Source organism: Epinephelus fuscoguttatus, linkage group LG13 (assembly GCF_011397635.1).
Source record: "Epinephelus fuscoguttatus linkage group LG13, E.fuscoguttatus.final_Chr_v1".
NCBI classification, from domain to species: Eukaryota; Metazoa; Chordata; class Actinopteri; order Perciformes; family Serranidae; genus Epinephelus; species Epinephelus fuscoguttatus.
Genome location: NC_064764.1, coordinates 7,063,670 through 7,082,152, shown reverse-complemented (window position 1 = coordinate 7,082,152; position 18,483 = coordinate 7,063,670). Strand labels below are relative to the sequence as shown.

Genomic DNA, 18,483 nt, shown 5'->3' with positions numbered 1-18,483 from the left:
CCTGACTGTCTCACAAAGGAACGCTATTTGGGAAGAAATCTGTGACCAACAGCCAGGGACCGGAGAGGGAGGAGAGGTGCACACAGCGGGCAAGTTCCACCTGCGTAAAGGGAAACACAAATAATACACTCAACTGTCTCGTTTAAGTTCTCTTATGTTGGCTCTGAATATTCATTTTGTGTAAAATAGGCTATACGATAAAGAACTGTTTAGTTTTGTTTTTTGCCACGATAAATGCTAGAGCTATAGCCTAATATATTTTGTGACTGAAACAATGTGTCTTTAATATGATGTTGCATGGCTTAACATAATTAGACATTAATGAGACTGTGTATTTCGTTTGATAATAATGTTTGGAATCTAGAAAGTGATTTCAATCATCTTTTTTTTCAATAAATGTTGATTTGCTTAACTTTGCAATGATCTGCAGTTTATTGGGTCACACTAGCACTCGTATTCTAATCTACAGCATTATGTTTAACACTAGAACCGCCACAACGGTCTGTTTGGGTCTTTATAATGCAAATAACTCTGTTTAGATAAAACCTACAAGCTTCTCTTCCTATGACTTTTCCTAAAAATGTGTCTTGTATGTTTTTTGAAGCCTATAAGTTACAAAAATGAAACACACTAGACTTCTGAGCATTTATACCTCCGACTGCTGCTGAAAATTATACATTTTGATACATACAGTTGGCTATACATATTGCAAAACTCTGTAAAAGTACACTAAAGCATATATTTTCATTTCCAAATATTTATCTGAAAACAAAACCATTCATACAGTCAATAAAAAAGCATTTTGTTAATAATAAAAAACGAATGTAATCTCAACAGTGACCGTGCCAGCCGGCTCATTCATTCATTCATTCGTTCTCCTCTGGCATGGCATTCTGCTCCAGCCCGTGTTGCTTGCTTCACACGAGGGTGAAACATACGTTCTCTGCGTCTTCTTTCATTGTTTCGATGTCTCCTTCTTGCAACAATAACTGCAGCCATGTGTGCGCAATTACGCATATAAACCATTTGCACCTCCCTTTGACATGTGTTAAATATAGACACAGTTTCTATTTGCAAAATTGCTTTCAGGTTTGATAAATCACTTTGCGTGTGCTAAATTAATATATTTACATTTTCTCCTCCCAGCACACACACAATTGTGTGTAAACGCCCCATATTGCATATTCATTGCAGCAAACATACTAACGGGACGCGCTATTTTGCACCTTTGAAAGATGCAACCCTTAGTGCGCGCTGTTAGTAAATCAGTTTGTACATTTTTTTGCGTGTGCAATGAGTTTGCACACGTTTTTATACACGCACACCTTTAGTAGATCTGGCCCATAGACTGATACCAGTGCAGTTAACATTTTGAGTTCTACAACAATGGATCTATATCAGGGATAATCAGCTTGCTTTGCCTGGGGGCCATTTTTGCAAAATGACAGGAGGCCATGGGCCAGTTAATATACAAGCATTAATAATATTTATCAGTATATGTAATAAATCACTTTTCAGCTTTTTGGCCTTTGCTGTCGTGACTCATCTTTATCTACAGGAATAAAGGTGCAGCAGTCCCACACAGGCCAGGTGTAAGCAGGGGTGTTTCAAGTTTTGAGGACATTCGGGGCTTAGTCTGACCTCTGTCAGGGGGCTCTAAGGGCATCCTCTCTTGACACTTTTTTTTGATAAACAAGCTCTTGTCTTTTTTTGCACTTTGGTACCTTGTTTTCATTCAACATACAAAAAAAATCCAGTCTGAATCCATTTAATTTGATTGTGAATTAGGAAATGGTTGGAGGGCCACTTGGCACTCTTTCAAGGGCCAGATTTGGCCCACCTATATTTTATAGTAATTCATTGTTTTTTAATTAAGCTGGTGGTCCTTCTCCTTAAAAAGACAAATATTCAGCTTTAATTTGATTTTCTTTAATTATAAGAAACAAAGCATTTTAATTAAAACAGGCCTTCTCGAGGTTAGGAGAAACTCACTGGTACCCTTAGAACCCATTTTCATTCAGATATCTTGAGGTGGGAGGTCAAAGGACCCCTTTGAAAATCATCATGCCAGTTCTTCCCTCATCAGAATTTATCCGAACTTTTGAGTACTAGTTAGCCCCCTACCTAACAAGCAAGCATAATATGGTATCACACATCACACGGCTTTTCATCAACTGGTTTAACAACAGAGTCAAACCGTTTCTGGGAGTTTGTTGGGACAGCCCAGGATCAGACTACCAGCACAAAAAGGATTAAATGCAGATATTGTTTGATTGGAGATGTTTTGATACTACTTGGTACCATGTTATTTCAGTCAGTACCAATATCATAGGCAACTAGACCTACTTTAGATTCTTAAAGATGTTTCATCTCTCATTCAGGAAGCTTCTTTCCACCAGTCAGTTAGATCTGAAGAAGCCTCTTGGACAAGAGGTTATGTCTTTAAGAAACTCAAGCAAGTCCAGCTGCCTACGATATCATAATCATGGCTCATCAACAAACAAACCTGTTCACATTAATACTCAACTGCTGCCTCTGTCCGCTCTTTAACAACTGCCTGCCTGCCATATTCTTTTGCTTATGTCTGTCTTGCTGTTGTTTGTTGCAGTCTATGCTTGTTTTTTTTTGTGAATTAGGCTGCTTTGTAATTGTTATTTGTAGAGTCTTGGCTTGCTCTGCTTTTATGTTTGAGTTGCTATGTTTACCTGTTACTATATTTTTTATCTTATATCTTAAACTGCATGCAATGATATTGTTTTAAACTTATAACTTTTTTATTACTTAGGCTGCCAACTCAGATCTGGCCAGGGACTGTGGATGAAACCTAGCCTTTTGGCTAATTCTGGTATATTTACAGTTCACTGTTCATTAATATGCATTGTCCCTGATAAATAAACAAATAAATAAATAAAAGATATAGCACTTAGGATTACTGAGAATCTTCATCAAGTACTGATACTCAACCTTAGTACCAATTGATGCCTTAGGCTGTCTTGCCTCACAAGATACCACCATCACACTATCTTAAAAAATGTGTGCCCAGCAGCCTCACAATGCCTAGTAATGTCAGCCTCCAATTATTTTCTGCAGGGGGCTGAGGCCAGTGACTGGCCCTGCAATTGTTTCAGGGGGGCCATAACCCTCTCATGAGGACTCCACTGCTGATGTGACTGTAGGAGAATGAGCAGTAAAAAGTGAGGCTTATACCAATGAGACCAAATTGTAACAGTAACAGTAACGCTGGATTACATGCATGAATCATTTCCTCTGAATCCATCATGTGTGCAAAGGCAACTAGAATCCTGCATGGGAATGCACTAATAAAAACTACTATATACTAGGTAGTACCACACAAAGATGTTGACATAATATAAATACTTTGAATGACTATTGCTGAAAAAATCATGACCATAAAATGTATCAAAACTTGGGGGGAGAGAAAACATTAACCCTTTGAAAGTTAAAAGGTTACACTTTTATCTCCAACTTCCATGCCTGGATGTAACATTGAGGCCTTTAAAAAGAGTTCTAGTCTATTTCCTTTTTTTTTCTTTCTTTTTTTTTTTTAACCACATTTAATGATGTAACATGTTTATTTGAAACAAAGGCTCAACTTACCCTGTTCTCCCCCACTGTGCACTGCATCATAGAACTAAGAAGCTCAATCACACACTCTAATTACTGCAAAGACAGACAATTAATTGTTCCGATAATCTGGTTTAATTGCTTTCTAATTAGCAGACAGTTATATTTTGCCCATGGTGTAGAGACTGTAAGTCTTTGTGTAGTATGTGTGAATGTGTGTGTGTGTGTTAGTGTGTGTGTGTGTGTGTGTGTGTGTGTGTGTTTGATTGTGTGTCAGAGAGCTTGGGGACACCACAAATGAGACCGTTAGCTTCGACTGCAGTTTTGAGGCAGGCACATTCAGCATGACAAGAGTGGAATAATAATAATAATAATATTAAAGATTTATCAACAACATGTAAGTGCTTCACAGATATCCAAGTGTGGATCGAACACATACACACTTTCAGCTTCACACCCTCCTCATTGCAGGGACGTTACTGATCTGTGCTGACTCAGTGGCAATTTTCCAGATGAACGCCTAGACTGTGATCAATGAGCCGACATGACAGGTAGAACCAAACAAAAAAAAAAATCCATCTTAAAGAAAGATACTGCCATTTCATACATGAGCTATTGCCTTGATCAGAGTAAGACCACCAATAATAAAAGCAGCCTTGTTGGCTAATCAGTATCAAGCTGCATCATCCCTCTAAATGACATTTTAGAGGCCTATTTAAAGTTTGAACTTTGTAAGTTTTAAGAGCCAGAACTAACTACCAAAATGCATCATTCCTCCAAGTTTTATAGAAACTGAAAAAGTGGAGCTTGTGATATTGATAATATCTTTATTGGACAGTTAGTATCATTTCTAAGGATGGTAGGGTAACGATGGCAAGTTTTCATCAATTGCCCATACAGCAGGGGTCATCAACTACATTTGTCCAAGGGCCAGAATTTTATGAAGCAGACACTGCAGGTGCTGCAGTTTCAAATTAAAAAAGTATTTAGGCCTATTTCGCCTATCATTGTTTAATATTTTCACTTTCTTTCAAATACAATGTTATTTTTTTTAGGATTTATCAGCATAAACAGACTCCTTAAAACATGGGAAATCCATAATGATAGCTAGATACCTAACTAGAAAATGCTTTCAGACCTCCGCCAATGAGGCAGTTCACTGAGGAGTGATGGTTAAAATCTGTAATTATGGAAACATGATTGCAGAATGCAGTCCTGATTGACAGGAAATATTAATCAACTTTAACTGGTTTTGACACTATTATGCAGGATCCTGATCGGTGGAAAATGCTTGCAGGAAGCAGGAAGCAGGAAGAAAAGCCTGCTGAATTGTTTGACAGGCAAGCAAAAATGTCACTCCTAAGGAGCCTGAAGCTAAATGCTGATGTAGAATATAGGTGCTTAATAAAGAATGGACTGAAAGTATTCATTAATCTTACTAACTTTCAGTAACAGTAAACCTCATTTGCAATGAAACGATTGATATTGCAGAAGAAAACAATCTTAGGCGTCATCATCACACAAGGCTCAGCACATATCCTTGGCTATTGATGACTCTACTGACAACACTGATATATCCAAGTTATCCATTTTTGTAACATATTTTGATGAGGCTTGGGTTCCACCGGGAGGTTATACCACCAGTGATATTATCTTTGGAAAATTGGAGGAGCTATTTAAAAAGGCATGGTTTATTGTTAAAAAAAAAGTCAACCTAATTGTTACAGATACATGGTCAGCAAAAACTGGGGTCCAGTGAGCACAATTGAAAATGTCGCTCCCAAAACTAATGCACTTCACTGTCTCATTCACCAAAACGTGCTGTGCGCCATACTAAGTGGGGATCTAAAACATGTTATGGACAAAACAGTTAAGATAATTAACTTAATCAGAGGGAATTCAAGTAAGCAGCATCACCTGTTCCACAAATTTGTGCTGGAATCTCAGGCTACTCATGGTGACCTCTTACTCCACACTGACATGCGCTGGCTGAGTAAGGCAAAGCCTTGGAGCACTTCATTGAACTCAGGGATCGAGTTGTGGATTTCCTGAAGCAAAATTAATCAGGAGCAGCTCACCGCACATCATGCAAAACAGAATACAAGTGCAACTTTGCATTTTTAAAAGACGTATCTTTCCATTTCAATGCACTCAATCTGCAACTACAGGGGAAAGAAAAAAATCCATTGTGGGTTTGGTGGAAAAGCTTGATGCCATTGAGAAGAAACTGGAGCCATTTCTCACAGATTTGTAACCAGGGAGACTGCTGAACTTCAACACACTGAAGACAGTAGGAGTGAAGAACGTCACTGACAATATAAAGGAACTCATCACACAGCTGAGGTAGAATTTCTCTGCCAGATTTGAAGACTTGGATCGATTCACCACTAGCCCCAGTGGAGAATTCTGCTCCATGGTGCTGAGATCTTGAGCATTTTTTTGGGTAGCTTGTCTCAAGAGATTAGACTAAGAATATGGCAAACTTAAGTAGTGGCTATGTTTGTGCTCACCGTGGTTGGGTCAAACTAAACATGCAAATCTATGTTCTCAAAAATAAATACTATCAAGACGCATAAGAGAACCCATTGTTAAACCACTCTTTGGAGGCCATTTAGTGTAGTGAACTGGAGTTTTTGAAAGCTGCAATGTTCCAGGACTGGAGTGACCAAGTTGGTGGGTCTGGGGAAAAAAATAAACCCTTGGCCGCTTGTGATGCATATTACCAATCATATTTGCAAATTTCAAACTACAGAGGAAACATTTAGTCAGTCTAGCAAGTAGTTAAGCAGCAGAAAATCAACCAGCAAAATATCTGATAATCAGTTATCATTTAAATTGGTAGAATTGAATGAAAAAAAAAGCATTTGTTGGTTGCAGCTTTTTCATGTTAGGATATGCTGCTTTTCTCTATCATTCTCAATCAAATATCTTTGGGTTTTAGACTGTTAGTTGTAAATAATAAGCAATTGGAAGGATCCATCTTGGGGTGTGGAACATTCAAATTCAAATCACCACAAACTAATTGCGACATAGTCAACACATGGGCCTTCATGGCCCTTTTAGGTTTGTGGTCCTGGAGCCCTGCTTTTCCCAACTGATAAGCCGTGCTAAAGGGCAGAAAGTCTCAGAAAGAAACACAGGCAACATTTTGTCTGCTAATACATTGCATATTGCATCTAACCTCTTAACAAACATTGTCCACTTAACACCTAGCATATAAGGCAAAACTGGAGCTGTGTTTCAGGGCACTTGAATCATGTAACTCCAACATTCACTTCCTTTTAGCTCTGGTTTTGTCTCTAGTAACTCCTGTAAAAATTAATTAAACGACTAACAACAGCAAATACATTTTGAGACCAATGTAATGCTGCCCGTAGGAAGTTTTTTATCATCATAAGTAGGAAATGTTAATTTATTGTATCTGGCAAGTTAGTGTATATATTAATAAACTCCAGTTCTTTCACTGAATTTAAATTGTCTTTCTGCAGTACCCTCTCGTGGTAACCAAAGCATGATTGTTTTTCACAGTTATGTTGAATTGAATTGAAGGGTACTCTTTGTAAATTCTATAGCTAGTGGAATGAAAGTGACAGTCAACCCCAGATTCATCCTCATTTTGGAACAAGCTTTGTCCACTTGGCATTTCGCCTTGTTATATTTGTGTGTTTTTGACACTGTGTCAGTGATTTTCGTAGCTTCCTCTTGGAATGAGTGCTTCTTACAGCCTGACACCTAACTCTCGACCTTACCTTCACCCTGTGACAAGGAACATTACTAATACGAAGAAAATAAGTAAATACAGGCAGAGGGGCGGCACTGCCCATTCCAATGTCCCGTTGGACAAAAAGCCCATTTGTCTGACGGCTCGTTATCTTGAAAACAAATGCCCTCCCAGGTGCCAGTCTTTTTTCTATTGTGGTGAAGGCATGACCTTCTTACTCTGCCACTGATTGGCTAGCACTCGTTGCCTTCATTGGTTTGGTTGGTTGGCTTAGCCGTGAGTAATGGGACTGGTTAGGGTAAGAATATTAGGGTAAGCCAATCAGAGACAGAGAAGGGCAGGCCATGCCTTCACCATATAACCAAAATTATCACTATTGAATAATTACAGGCCATTAATCTTTCTAACTAAGAGTGTGAATTTTTGGAGCAATGGACCTTTGCAGCAATGGATGTTTGTTTTCGGGATAACGTGGTGTTGAACAAATGGGCTTTCAGTCCAATGGGACATTTATCGGACTACTGGTGTTTTGGAATTATTGGCTGTCAGAAAAATGGAACGGCACCCTGAGGGCAGGGCTCCTGCAGATACACTAACACACACTTCTAGTTGGCTATTAATGATGATTGAGAGGGATTGCTCTGTATGAGTATACATTGCCATGGAATGTAATCCAGGCTTAAATTCTCAAGAAATGTATATGGCAAATTATTATAACAAATATAACAAAGTACTTATATTCATTCATTATCTGTAACAGCTTATCCTTTTCAGGGTTGCGTCCAGCTGACACTGAGGGTTCACCCTGGACAGGTTGCTGGACTATCATAGGGCTTACACACATAAAGACAGGCAACTAATCATGCTCATATTCACACTTAGGGGAATTTAAAGTCACAAGTTAACCCAGCCTGCATGTTTTTGGACTGTGGGAGGAAGCCAGAGAACCCAGAGAAAACCTGTGTTGACACACGGAGAACATGTAAACAAAAGGGCCCCAGCTGGCTATTTGGTTCTAACCCAGAAACCTGTTACTGAAGTTCCAATGTGCAGCCCAAAATTATTAAAATACAGATGTAATTTATAGGTAATTTGCACATATTTCTCTGAGCTTGTTTAGTATAAATAGCTGTCTACCATTGTATAGCGGGGTTGATAGAAGTGGTAACACTCTACAATAGTGCATCTCGGATGTAGAACCAAAATAATTAGCTAAGAAACACTAAAAAGAAGCTAACAGCTGTGTAGAGTTGCAGAGTTGGTTGCAGGTTTAAAGTGGCTTCAGCAGGAGGAGCAAACTGTTACACATCAGGGTTAGTGGTTTAGTCATTATGGTTAGTCATTTGATTCAATGTCGATATCTGAAACACCAAAGAGTTTAAAAATAAAAAAATGATGCAGATCTAAAACTGAATAAAACTGACCTTTAATGATGATGCCTCCTTGCATGTCAATCCATGTAAGTTTTTAAAATGCCAGAGCACATCATCCTCCCACACTGTGTCAGTGGAGCTGTGTATAGGACGTCATGTTCAAAAGAAAACTGCATTTAAATACAGCGTCCCCATTTGTCCAATCAGTGATATTTTTAAATGCTGGAACATAATGTGATGATGTGTCATATTCCAGGTTTTGTCAGTGCCATCTTAAGATTGATTTGATGGAAGCGTGTGTGGACACAGCGTCATTCAAATTTTTAAAGATATGACTCATGACATTGATAAAAAGTTTATTTTGACAACAGGTTATTTTTCTTCAGCAAACATATTTTACTGGTGGGGCCTGACAGGATGGATCTAATAGGATTTGATATCTCTCTCTGCACATAAACTTTTATTTAATGCTCAATAACAACTTCATGTTGATCCTTCATTGCCATGGGCTTCTGCTCCAGCTGTAAATGTCTCTAAAACACCATGAAAGCTGAGAACACTCTTTATGAAAAACATCACGCATTTTGACATCAAACAGCCTTAGAATCAGCCAGCGTTTGTCCCCTCCTTTGTCTTTCATTGTATGTTGTGCATTTGTATTCCCAGCTCATTCATTTTCCTATTTCAGTCTCTTCTCCCCTTCATGACTCGTTTTCATCTCAATTTTCTCTGTCTGTGTCATAATATCTCTTTCTGTCTCTTTATTGTCCTCACAAACTTTGCTTTGACTCAGTCATTAACAGTGATGAATATCTTTCCACTATTAAATGCAGTACTCATCAGTGACATTTTATTTTATCGAGTTCAAGTTGGCATGGTACTAGCCTTAATAAACAACACAATAAATCCAAGTATTATTTTTTGTTTTTATCCTTTTCTATTTTGTCTGTGCTTAGTGGGGATTAATGAAAAGTTGTCACTTTATTGTAGGACTTTTCATGCCATTACTTTTTCTCCTTTTATCTTTAATCATTAAAATAATAATTGAAAGGGTAGTTTCCTATAATGCAGTGTGCTATATTGACAGTGTGATACACATGACTGTGGTTTGAGTGTAAATATCTGTCTTTTTAACAGCTGCACATAATGATAAAATCTTGAGATGTCTTTTTGTTTGGAGAGGAAACTATCAGAATCCATACCTTGACTCTGCTTCCGTTGTCATTACAAGGACCTTCCCTGAGTACATTACCTCCCGAACTGAATCCACAAAATAATAATACATGACAGCACCAGTTAAGATATAAGTGTAAACCATGCTAAGTTTTTATTTAATAATGTAATACAAAATAATAAGTTAATACCAGTTTACTGGCACTGAGTCGAGACGAGTAAGATATTTATAAAAATCAATTTTATTTAGTCACAGTAGCAGGAATGTGAGACTAACACTACTCTAAATGGGTAGCAATCATCTATAGAATTATCCTACTATGAGTTTACATGTATGTGACATTACCATACAGGATTTGTACCTTAGTATAGGACTGTAGAAGCTGAAATTGCCTATATTTACGCCACAGTGTCTCTTGAGTTCATGAGTGAAACACTACTAATACATGAACTGAACCCTGGCTATACAACAAGCTAGAAAGTGCTCCAGGAATGAGTCCTAAAACCAGAAATGAGTTAGCATTTTGGCACTTCTGGTTCCCTCATCTCAAAGTCAATAGATTTTTTAAATATTTTTTGGGTAAGTTGCCTGAAATAAGGTCTGTGGTTAACACAAGCTTGAGCGAATATGTTGGTAAATACCCCACTTGTGAATTTTGAATCCTTTATGAAAAAAAAAAGAGGTTCAATCCAATGGAAAAATCACATAGTGACAAGGCAACCAGGGTGATGCTAACTTCCATGTTGGCAGACAGAAAAACTTAATTCAAGCACTCTATAGCTGCAGATAGCTAGTAATGAAACATAAACGGTCAAATGCAACATCAAATATCAAACACTGGACATAGAAAATGAAAATACTAAAGCTGGCGATGAAAACAGTTAATCAAGAGAAAGTGCAACAATGCCCGTTGCAGGCCTGATATTGTCATCAAGATCACTGAACTACTGTCCAAACATCACACACACGCTCTCCAACATGGCTGCTAGCTAGCTAGCTGGCAAAGATTCAACTAGATGTTAATCCTTAGTAGATTCAGTGGTACTACTTATTTCTTACAAATAGAGTTGAAGGTGCAGTATGTAGGATTTAGTGGCATCTAGTGGTGAGATTTCAGATTGCAACCAACAGAACTCGTTTCTTTTTTTCTTTTTTAGACCCCGATGCCATACAGTAAACATATTTGTTTAGAAACTTACAAAGTGAACTATTGCAATTGTTGTCATCTTTTTTCCTTTACCCATCTTTACAAGCATGTGAAGAAGCCTAGGCCTTAGGTAATATAAAAATGCAGAAGGCCTCTCAAGAGCCACTGTCAGTGTTTGTTCTTAGCTACTGCAGAAACATGGCAGTCACCTGGTGAACTCAGTTGAAGACGACCTGCTCCCCTTGCAGATATGAAGGGCTCATTCTAAGCAAAATTAAATGAAAACACAACGATTCTTAGTTTCAGGTGACTATACACCAATGGTAATTGGACCTGTAGTGGAATAATGCTTTTCTAGTTGTTCAACCAATCAAAGGTCTTTTACCCAACTTGTCACATTCTTCCATTCACAACCTGCTGAGCCATAGCCAGCCAAAAAAATAGTTACATACAATGTCTGGCAATAGATCCCTCTAGATCCTACACACTGCACTTTTAAAGTTAGTCAGACAAAGTCTACACACATTGTTACCCAGGTTTTTTGAGCTTATACAAGTGATTGTAAAACCGATATTCCTGATACTTTTACTAGGCTGATCGCCACCAGCTGTTGCTGCTGTTCGATGTAGAGTGTAATCTCCTCCAATAAGTTCCTCGTCTGCCCTGTTAGCACAAGCTAACCAATTACTAATACTGTCTCTTGCAACTTTGAAACAAATTAAACTTACACATTGGCCCAAAGCGATCAAAGTTTGCTGAAGATTGAGATTAGTATAAAGAAAGAATCCCTTCTTCCAACCAAAAACCAATATCTTAGTGTAGGTGTGTATCACTAATAATAAACACTAGCAGGTAAGTGTTGTCTACATGTAAACAAACATAAAGTGGGAATTTTACCACCCACACTTAAATCTCTACGAGGAGAGCTCTTCTCAGGAGTTTTTCCTCTTTCCTCAGATGACAGTGGGATAAATAATTCCCTCTGGAGTCTTGGATGGCGTATTCTAAATAAATGTGTGGCTATCCGTGTTCCACAGCAGGAAGTGATGTCTCAAGCCAGATCATTTTGTAAATGTTTAAAGGCTGTTTGGTCACATTCTAATCCCCATTAAAAACACTGCAGGGAAAACGGATAAACACCAGATTAGAGAATGAAGATGCACATGACTCAGACATGACAGAGAGATAAGTCAGCGGGTCAGTTAAGCAGTCAGACACGCCAGCCTGTATCCTGGAGGTCAGTGCACTGTGGTTCACCTCGGTGAACAATGTAGAGTGTACTCAAAGGTACGTCTGCATGCAACCTATTTAGGAGAATCTGCAGTACACGTAGAAACTGGAATGGATTGGGAGAATAAACATTGGCAGGTATAATAGGCCTGATTTCAATCACAATCATTTAAATCAATCTCATCTTCTCTCTACTCTGACTCACCAGAAGTAGGCTGTGCCATGAACCTGCCATTGGACAGCTACTTTGGCCAGCATTCTCCCTCCTTTCCTCTATCTACATGTTACAGTTTTCAAATTCCCCTTTTTTAAAGGGAACAACAACCTACGAGCTAACAACTTACATACTCAAAATAGCAAGTTTTAAAGAAGAGTTGGTTCATGCAGTAAGGCATGCCTTTGTTCTTTTGGTGATTTTTTGTGAAGATCTACAACAAATAAGACTCTGATCCTATGATCTGTTTTCTGGCACGACCAATCAGATTTGATTTGTCACATTATTGTATGCTGGCAGCGGCATGCACCAGTCCCATCCATTCCACTTCACATGAACCTCTGTGATATTGTCTACAAGAGCCACATACAGCGAGCAAATTGTCTGTGGTTTAAATGGGTTCAGTGAGCTCCTCCAGAGCTTAAGTATAGTCAGATTTTCCCTTTAGAGCACAGATTATCAAATTACGCTTTTTATTGATAAATGTTGAATCAGATATAGTTGACATATTTTGGTTGCTGTTTTTTGTGGCATTTTCATTTGCAGAGAATTAGCCACTTTAATGACAGTGCTTGCCACCCCATGTGCAAATGTTCCACCAGAACAAGTACTGCCCCAACACTATTTTGCCAGGACACTGTCACTGCATCCTGGGCTTAGATCTGCCGAAGCCTATTGTGATTCGTTTAAAGAAATACAAACAAGCCAGAGCATTTTTTTTACCCCTATAGTTTTCTTCCAGACCTTTCTCTAGCGCTGAGACAGCACTGTGGAGATAGTTCTGGCTGCCCAATATCTTCCTTCCAAAGGGAGAGAATGATGCTGTCTGTGTCACAGGACTCTGACAGGCTGGTGATAGAAGAGACCAGTCTGATGCCAAGACTTAAAGAACAAACGGGTGTCATTGTGCAGAGGACTCAGAATTGCTGCAAGTTCAAACAGTGCCCTTTAAAAGATTTGATAGCAGAAAACACCTTGGTAAAGTGATGCCCAGTGTAAGGAGTGATAATTCATGATGTTTAGTTACGAAAGGGGCCAAACAGACTTTGGGAGCCACATGCCAGTTTCTGATATTAGATGGTGGCGCTCGGATCGACAGCAATAAACAGTTTTTGCCTGCAGAAGAATTTTTGGGTCCTGTTGTTTCCCATCCTCCCAACCTGTTGTACAGATTCAGAGGCGATGATTGTGCAATGATTGTTATTATCATTGTTATATCTTCTTCTCTGACTTTTCCTCAGGTCTAATTGTGGGATCCTTGATGGTATGCTGGCTTCCAAACCAAATTCGTCGTCTCATGATGGCTGCTGTGCCCAAGTCCCGCTGGACTACTTCCTACTTTCGGAGCTACATCACTCTCCATCCTGTGGCTGACACCTTCTTCTACCTCAGCTCTGTCCTCAACCCGTTCCTCTACAACCTCTCCTCCAGACAGTTCAGGGACGTTTTTGTCCAGGTGCTGCGTTGCCGCCTCACCATCGAACATATCAATAAGCGCACCGTGCAGAACTCCCGAGCTGCTTCTGCACGCTCTCTCCGACCCCTGCTGATAAAATCATTGCGTCGCAGCAGGGCAAACCGCCCCAACCTTACACAAGAGAAAACTCCCACCTTTACAACCTTTCAGAGTCAAAATGACTCAGGAGTGGCTTCAAATACCCAAACTCTTAGCCTTACTGAAGAGTCAGACTCAACTCTCAAAACAAAGAGAGATAACCCATCAGAGACTGAAGTATAATGTGCTGTACAATTTAATGGGACACAGTGAACAGTAAAAACAAAGCAAGGATGCTTGTGCTGTGCCATCACAAACCGATAGAGATATTCTTTATACACAGTAAACAGAGTACAAAGTGTTATGTCAGGAATTTCATTAACAGATCACGCTCAGCTGACAGTTTGGCACAATAGTAAGGTTGATTGGACTCCTCAAGTGTGAAATTGTTATCAAGTTAGAAACTATTATACAAAAGCTCAAATATTCAGTTAAGCATGAAGACCCTACAGCTTGAGTTAAAGTTAAAGGTGCCCAGTGGAGTTTATGGCCACTTGTGGTGCTTTGAAGCTCTATTTTGATGTTTGGGTCCTTCTGATATTTTATATGTATGTATGTATGTATGTATGTATGTATGTATATATATATATATATATATATATATATATATATATGTACATACACATATTCTCAGAATCGCAAATGTGCAGTGCATAAAACACGCTCCCAGGAATAGCACTGAGATGTCTGGTGATTTTGGCTTAGAAGCCACAGTTGGAATAGCAGGTCACCTGACATGCACTGACCTAAAAAGACTTTTTTTCTGTACACACACAATATAAAGGCAATAGCTGTAAAATGATAAATAAAACACCCCCAAATCATTCTTTATACAAGTATTATCAGAATTTGAGCTTTTAGGTCCATCAAATTTTAAAAGCCTGGAAGGGCAGTAAATAAGTAAATCATTTTGGGGAACCAGTAGGGATTAATTATGCAGTGGGCCAAAAAATTTACCAGCCAAATAACCCCAAGAAAACTTTTTCCGTGTATGCACACAGTGAGTGAATTTCATGAGAATGAACTGTGGTATTTTATGCCTTAAATAATTAATCAGATGTCCCAGTGATATAAATGTCCACGCATGCGCATGAGGTTGATATATTGACTAACATAAAAAATAAAGTATTTGTGTATCCTGTATCATGTTGTTGGGAAAGTTCATTTATTAGCCACTTCATAGACACATTTTTGGATCTGATGGCCCTATCAGCAGGAAAACATCTCAACATTTCAAATCACTGTTAAAAAAGTAAGACAGTTGTATAGTGGGGCAGGACAGGGCTATGGTTAAGATATGGGCAGGTTTAGACACAAAAGGTTCCATTTTGGGAAAGATCATGATTTGTGTTTAGATACCTAGTTAAGGTGAGGGAAACATTGATTTCAGTAATAAACATGTGGCTAAGGTTAGAAAACGATTGAGGTCATTGATAAAATAAATGAATGTTTCTTGATATGAAATGGGATACTCTATGACAATGTCATCTGGCTTCCTTTTTTGCTTGCTTTATAATTCCTACGGCTGCTAGAGGGTGCTGTCACTTGATTGTAAATGTGCTGTTTTGGGGCACTTGCTGAAGTGACTGATGCTGTCATTTTTCTTGGACAGTGTCCAATACAATAAGCATACTATAAAGCTGAAGCCATCTTAGAACAATTTAATATTCAGTTCTTTTAATACAACTGTGACATGCAAGCTATGGGATGTCCAGTCTTGGAACCCATTAGCTATCACTGTTAAAACGATAGCTCTGGGGGACAATGGCCAATATTTAGGCAGATCTGGAGGAGATATCCGGATATCTAAGTCAAGACTTCTCTACATACAGATATTTGCATATGAATGCAGAATTTAAAAAAAAAGAAAACAAAAAGCTAAACTGTGGTCAGACGATAGCCAACGGGTTCAGAGATTGCATTTCGGCCAGTGTGTTCAACCACTCCACAAAGACTGTTTACCTGCTGCTCAAACATGACTGGTCAATGCTACTTGGTCTACAAACGGACTACAAACAGAAGCCAGAATACTTCTGATACCAAAATCTTGTCCCATTGCCTACAGATTCTGCAAACATATGCAAATATTTGTTTACTGAGACTATATGATGTCCAGTGACTTCATGCTGTTCCACTTGCTAACAGCTGGTAGCACTAAAGCCACCAGAAACTTGTATCAGCAAAGATAGAAAAGAAGAGGACAGTTAGCTAACGTAAACCACAGGCTGTATAAAACGTAGCCACTGTGACCTCAGCCACTGGTTTGTGGACTCCCATTTTAAAGCCTTAAATTTAGCATTTCGGCCATCACCATCTTGGATTTTTGGAACTAGAAGTTACTATATTTGAGTGATAGGGTGGAGCTGTGGAGGAGCAAGGGGTGGATCTGACTCACAGACTGTGCTGGGCCTTGCAGACAACCTGTCACTCAAAGCAGCCACGCCATTATTATGCATAATTTAAGCCTTGATCAAATCAAGTGAGCAAGCAAGTGAGTTATATAAAAATTCACTCCTCCGTACAGCTGTCACGAATGAGGAAATCAGTTATAGAGACCAAAACTGTTTCTTGTTCCAAGCTGTAATTTTTTTTTTTTGCTGTAAATTGGTCATTTTAACAAGGGGGTATATGGTGAGTGACTCGCTCTTGGAGTCAGCCTCAAGTGACCATTAGAGGAACTGCAGTTTTTGGCATGTACGCATTGGTTCATTTTTCAGCCCTGGAGGATACCGCTTGGTGTAAACATTGTAAGCTATGTTACTTAAACCTCAAAGACACACACACAAATCTCCATAGGATACGTTTAAGGTCCAGGTCACCTCCAAAGCAACCACTCAAACACTGCAAAAGCAACATGATATTACACTTGATGGACAACATCAACTTCTTGCATGTTTAGCACATCACTTTACATGTTATCATAACACATTTGGCTCTGAAATATTCTGTCAAGGTATGCATACTGATGCCTTACCATACAACATATTCCCTGATTATAGGGAAATAGCACATCTTCAAGGATAACTTTAGAACTCTTTTGATAAAGCTGAATGAGTCAATCAGCAGTCACCAACATGTAGCCACTCTATGGCCTTCACTGTAGCACACACACACTGAACTACTGCTGCTCCACCTCGGTGCAAACTGTTCTACTTATTAGAGATGTGATGAATTTGTAATGAGTAGTTAAAAAAAGGTTTGTGGACTTCATCATGCTTTTGTAGCTCTATGTACAATATTTGTGAGCAGACAGCAATGGTTGTTACAGAGTTTGAGGATAAAAACAGAACTTTTTTATGCCCTCCACTGAGTGCTGCTAGTTGTTGCTGAGAGCTGTCAGTTGGATGACACTATATTTGTGAGGGGCTTGAAGGCTGGAGGTCGCTTTAATAAAATGATAAGTTTTTCTTCATTCAATGACTTTTTCCAACCTGCATTTTTTTCACAGAAACATATATCATTCATACATATATACTGTCTTTTTCAATTTATCGATACAACAAAATTGGTGATTGTTTCAATTAACGGTATTAATTTAGATTTATTCAGGAGAACTTTTCTTAAGACTCATGAATCATGATTCTGAACTTTCTTTCCTGCAATGTGTCTTATTTGACCTTGTACTGTAAGTTAATAAAGACAGATGTGAATGAGCCACCTGCTGCCCAACAAAATAGCCAAAAGCTGTTTCATACACAGCACAGTCCTCCACCTCACCTTACCCAGCTGTCTTTGTAGCTGCACCAAGATCATGTTTGTGACATGACACGTGATGATAAAATTTCTCAATTTTGCTTAATGCAACATTAAGGAAGTCAAGAGAACAAATACTGTACAAAGCTTCCAACATGCCTCAAAGAATATGCACGTAAAAGTATGTATTCTTCACTGCTTCAGTTTATACAGTTCCAGATCATGTTGTCTCCACTGTCAATATAGGTTAACTCAGTGTGTGAAGATCTGTCAGCACAGGGTGGAGGACAGTAGGAGGACGATGTAGAGAGAAAACGCAGGGAATTGTGGCGTGGTCAGGGTAATGGCGGCCGACGGTTGGGGACGTTTCTTCTGCCGTGGTCCATTACACAGTGGTGTGTTACAGCAGGTGATGCACACAGAGTTGAGCTTGCCGGTACAGAACTGCTGGTAACCAGAAGAAGCAATAAGACAGGCTCCTGATGAGGCGCAGGACTTGCGGTAGTGTATCCCTGAAATAAGACAGAAATGGATGCATTAGGTTGGTAATGAGAGAATTACAGGGTGCGGGTTTGTGTGTGAAAAGGAACAAAGACAGAAAGAGTGAGATGGAGGCATGCAATTAAGAATAAACAGGATGTGTGCTTTCATCAAGGGGAGCCCAACTTAAAGGGAAACATCTCTGTATAATTGGCTTAATGCAGCCATAACACTTAGCTCTCCTCTGTGTCTCTCAAAGATTTGCATTAAATTGTCACAGTGTCTGGTATAATTAGTCCAGAAAGCCCTTG

The 18,483-nt window shown here is 39.0% G+C and overlaps 3 protein-coding genes across 5 annotated transcripts in view; 1 reads left to right on the top strand and 2 right to left on the bottom strand.

The window, feature by feature from the left end:
* gpr39 (G protein-coupled receptor 39) overlaps positions 1-18,483 on the top strand; it is a 200,400-nt gene that overhangs the window by 36,060 nt on the left and 145,857 nt on the right. Inside the window, exon 2 of one of the 3 annotated variants that reach the window (XM_049593451.1) lies at positions 13,686-14,620. The exons of the other annotated variants lie outside the window; for them this stretch is intronic. Within the exon in view, the coding sequence (XP_049449408.1) occupies positions 13,686-14,182 (497 nt within the window). The 3' untranslated portion in view covers positions 14,183-14,620. Of the gene's footprint in view, positions 1-13,685; positions 14,621-18,483 lie in introns of those variants that run through there. 3 annotated transcript variants of the gene reach the window in all.
* Positions 1-18,483, bottom strand: part of LOC125899276 (signal transducer and activator of transcription 4-like) — a 216,598-nt gene that overhangs the window by 193,359 nt on the left and 4,756 nt on the right. The gene's annotated exons all lie outside the window — the stretch shown is intronic.
* Positions 14,783-18,483, bottom strand: part of LOC125899289 (ly6/PLAUR domain-containing protein 1-like) — a 37,290-nt gene continuing 33,589 nt past the window's right edge. Inside the window, exon 3 of the mRNA XM_049593470.1 lies at positions 14,783-18,204. Within this exon, the coding sequence (XP_049449427.1) occupies positions 17,963-18,204 (242 nt within the window). The 3' untranslated portion in view covers positions 14,783-17,962. The remainder of the gene's footprint in view (positions 18,205-18,483) is intronic.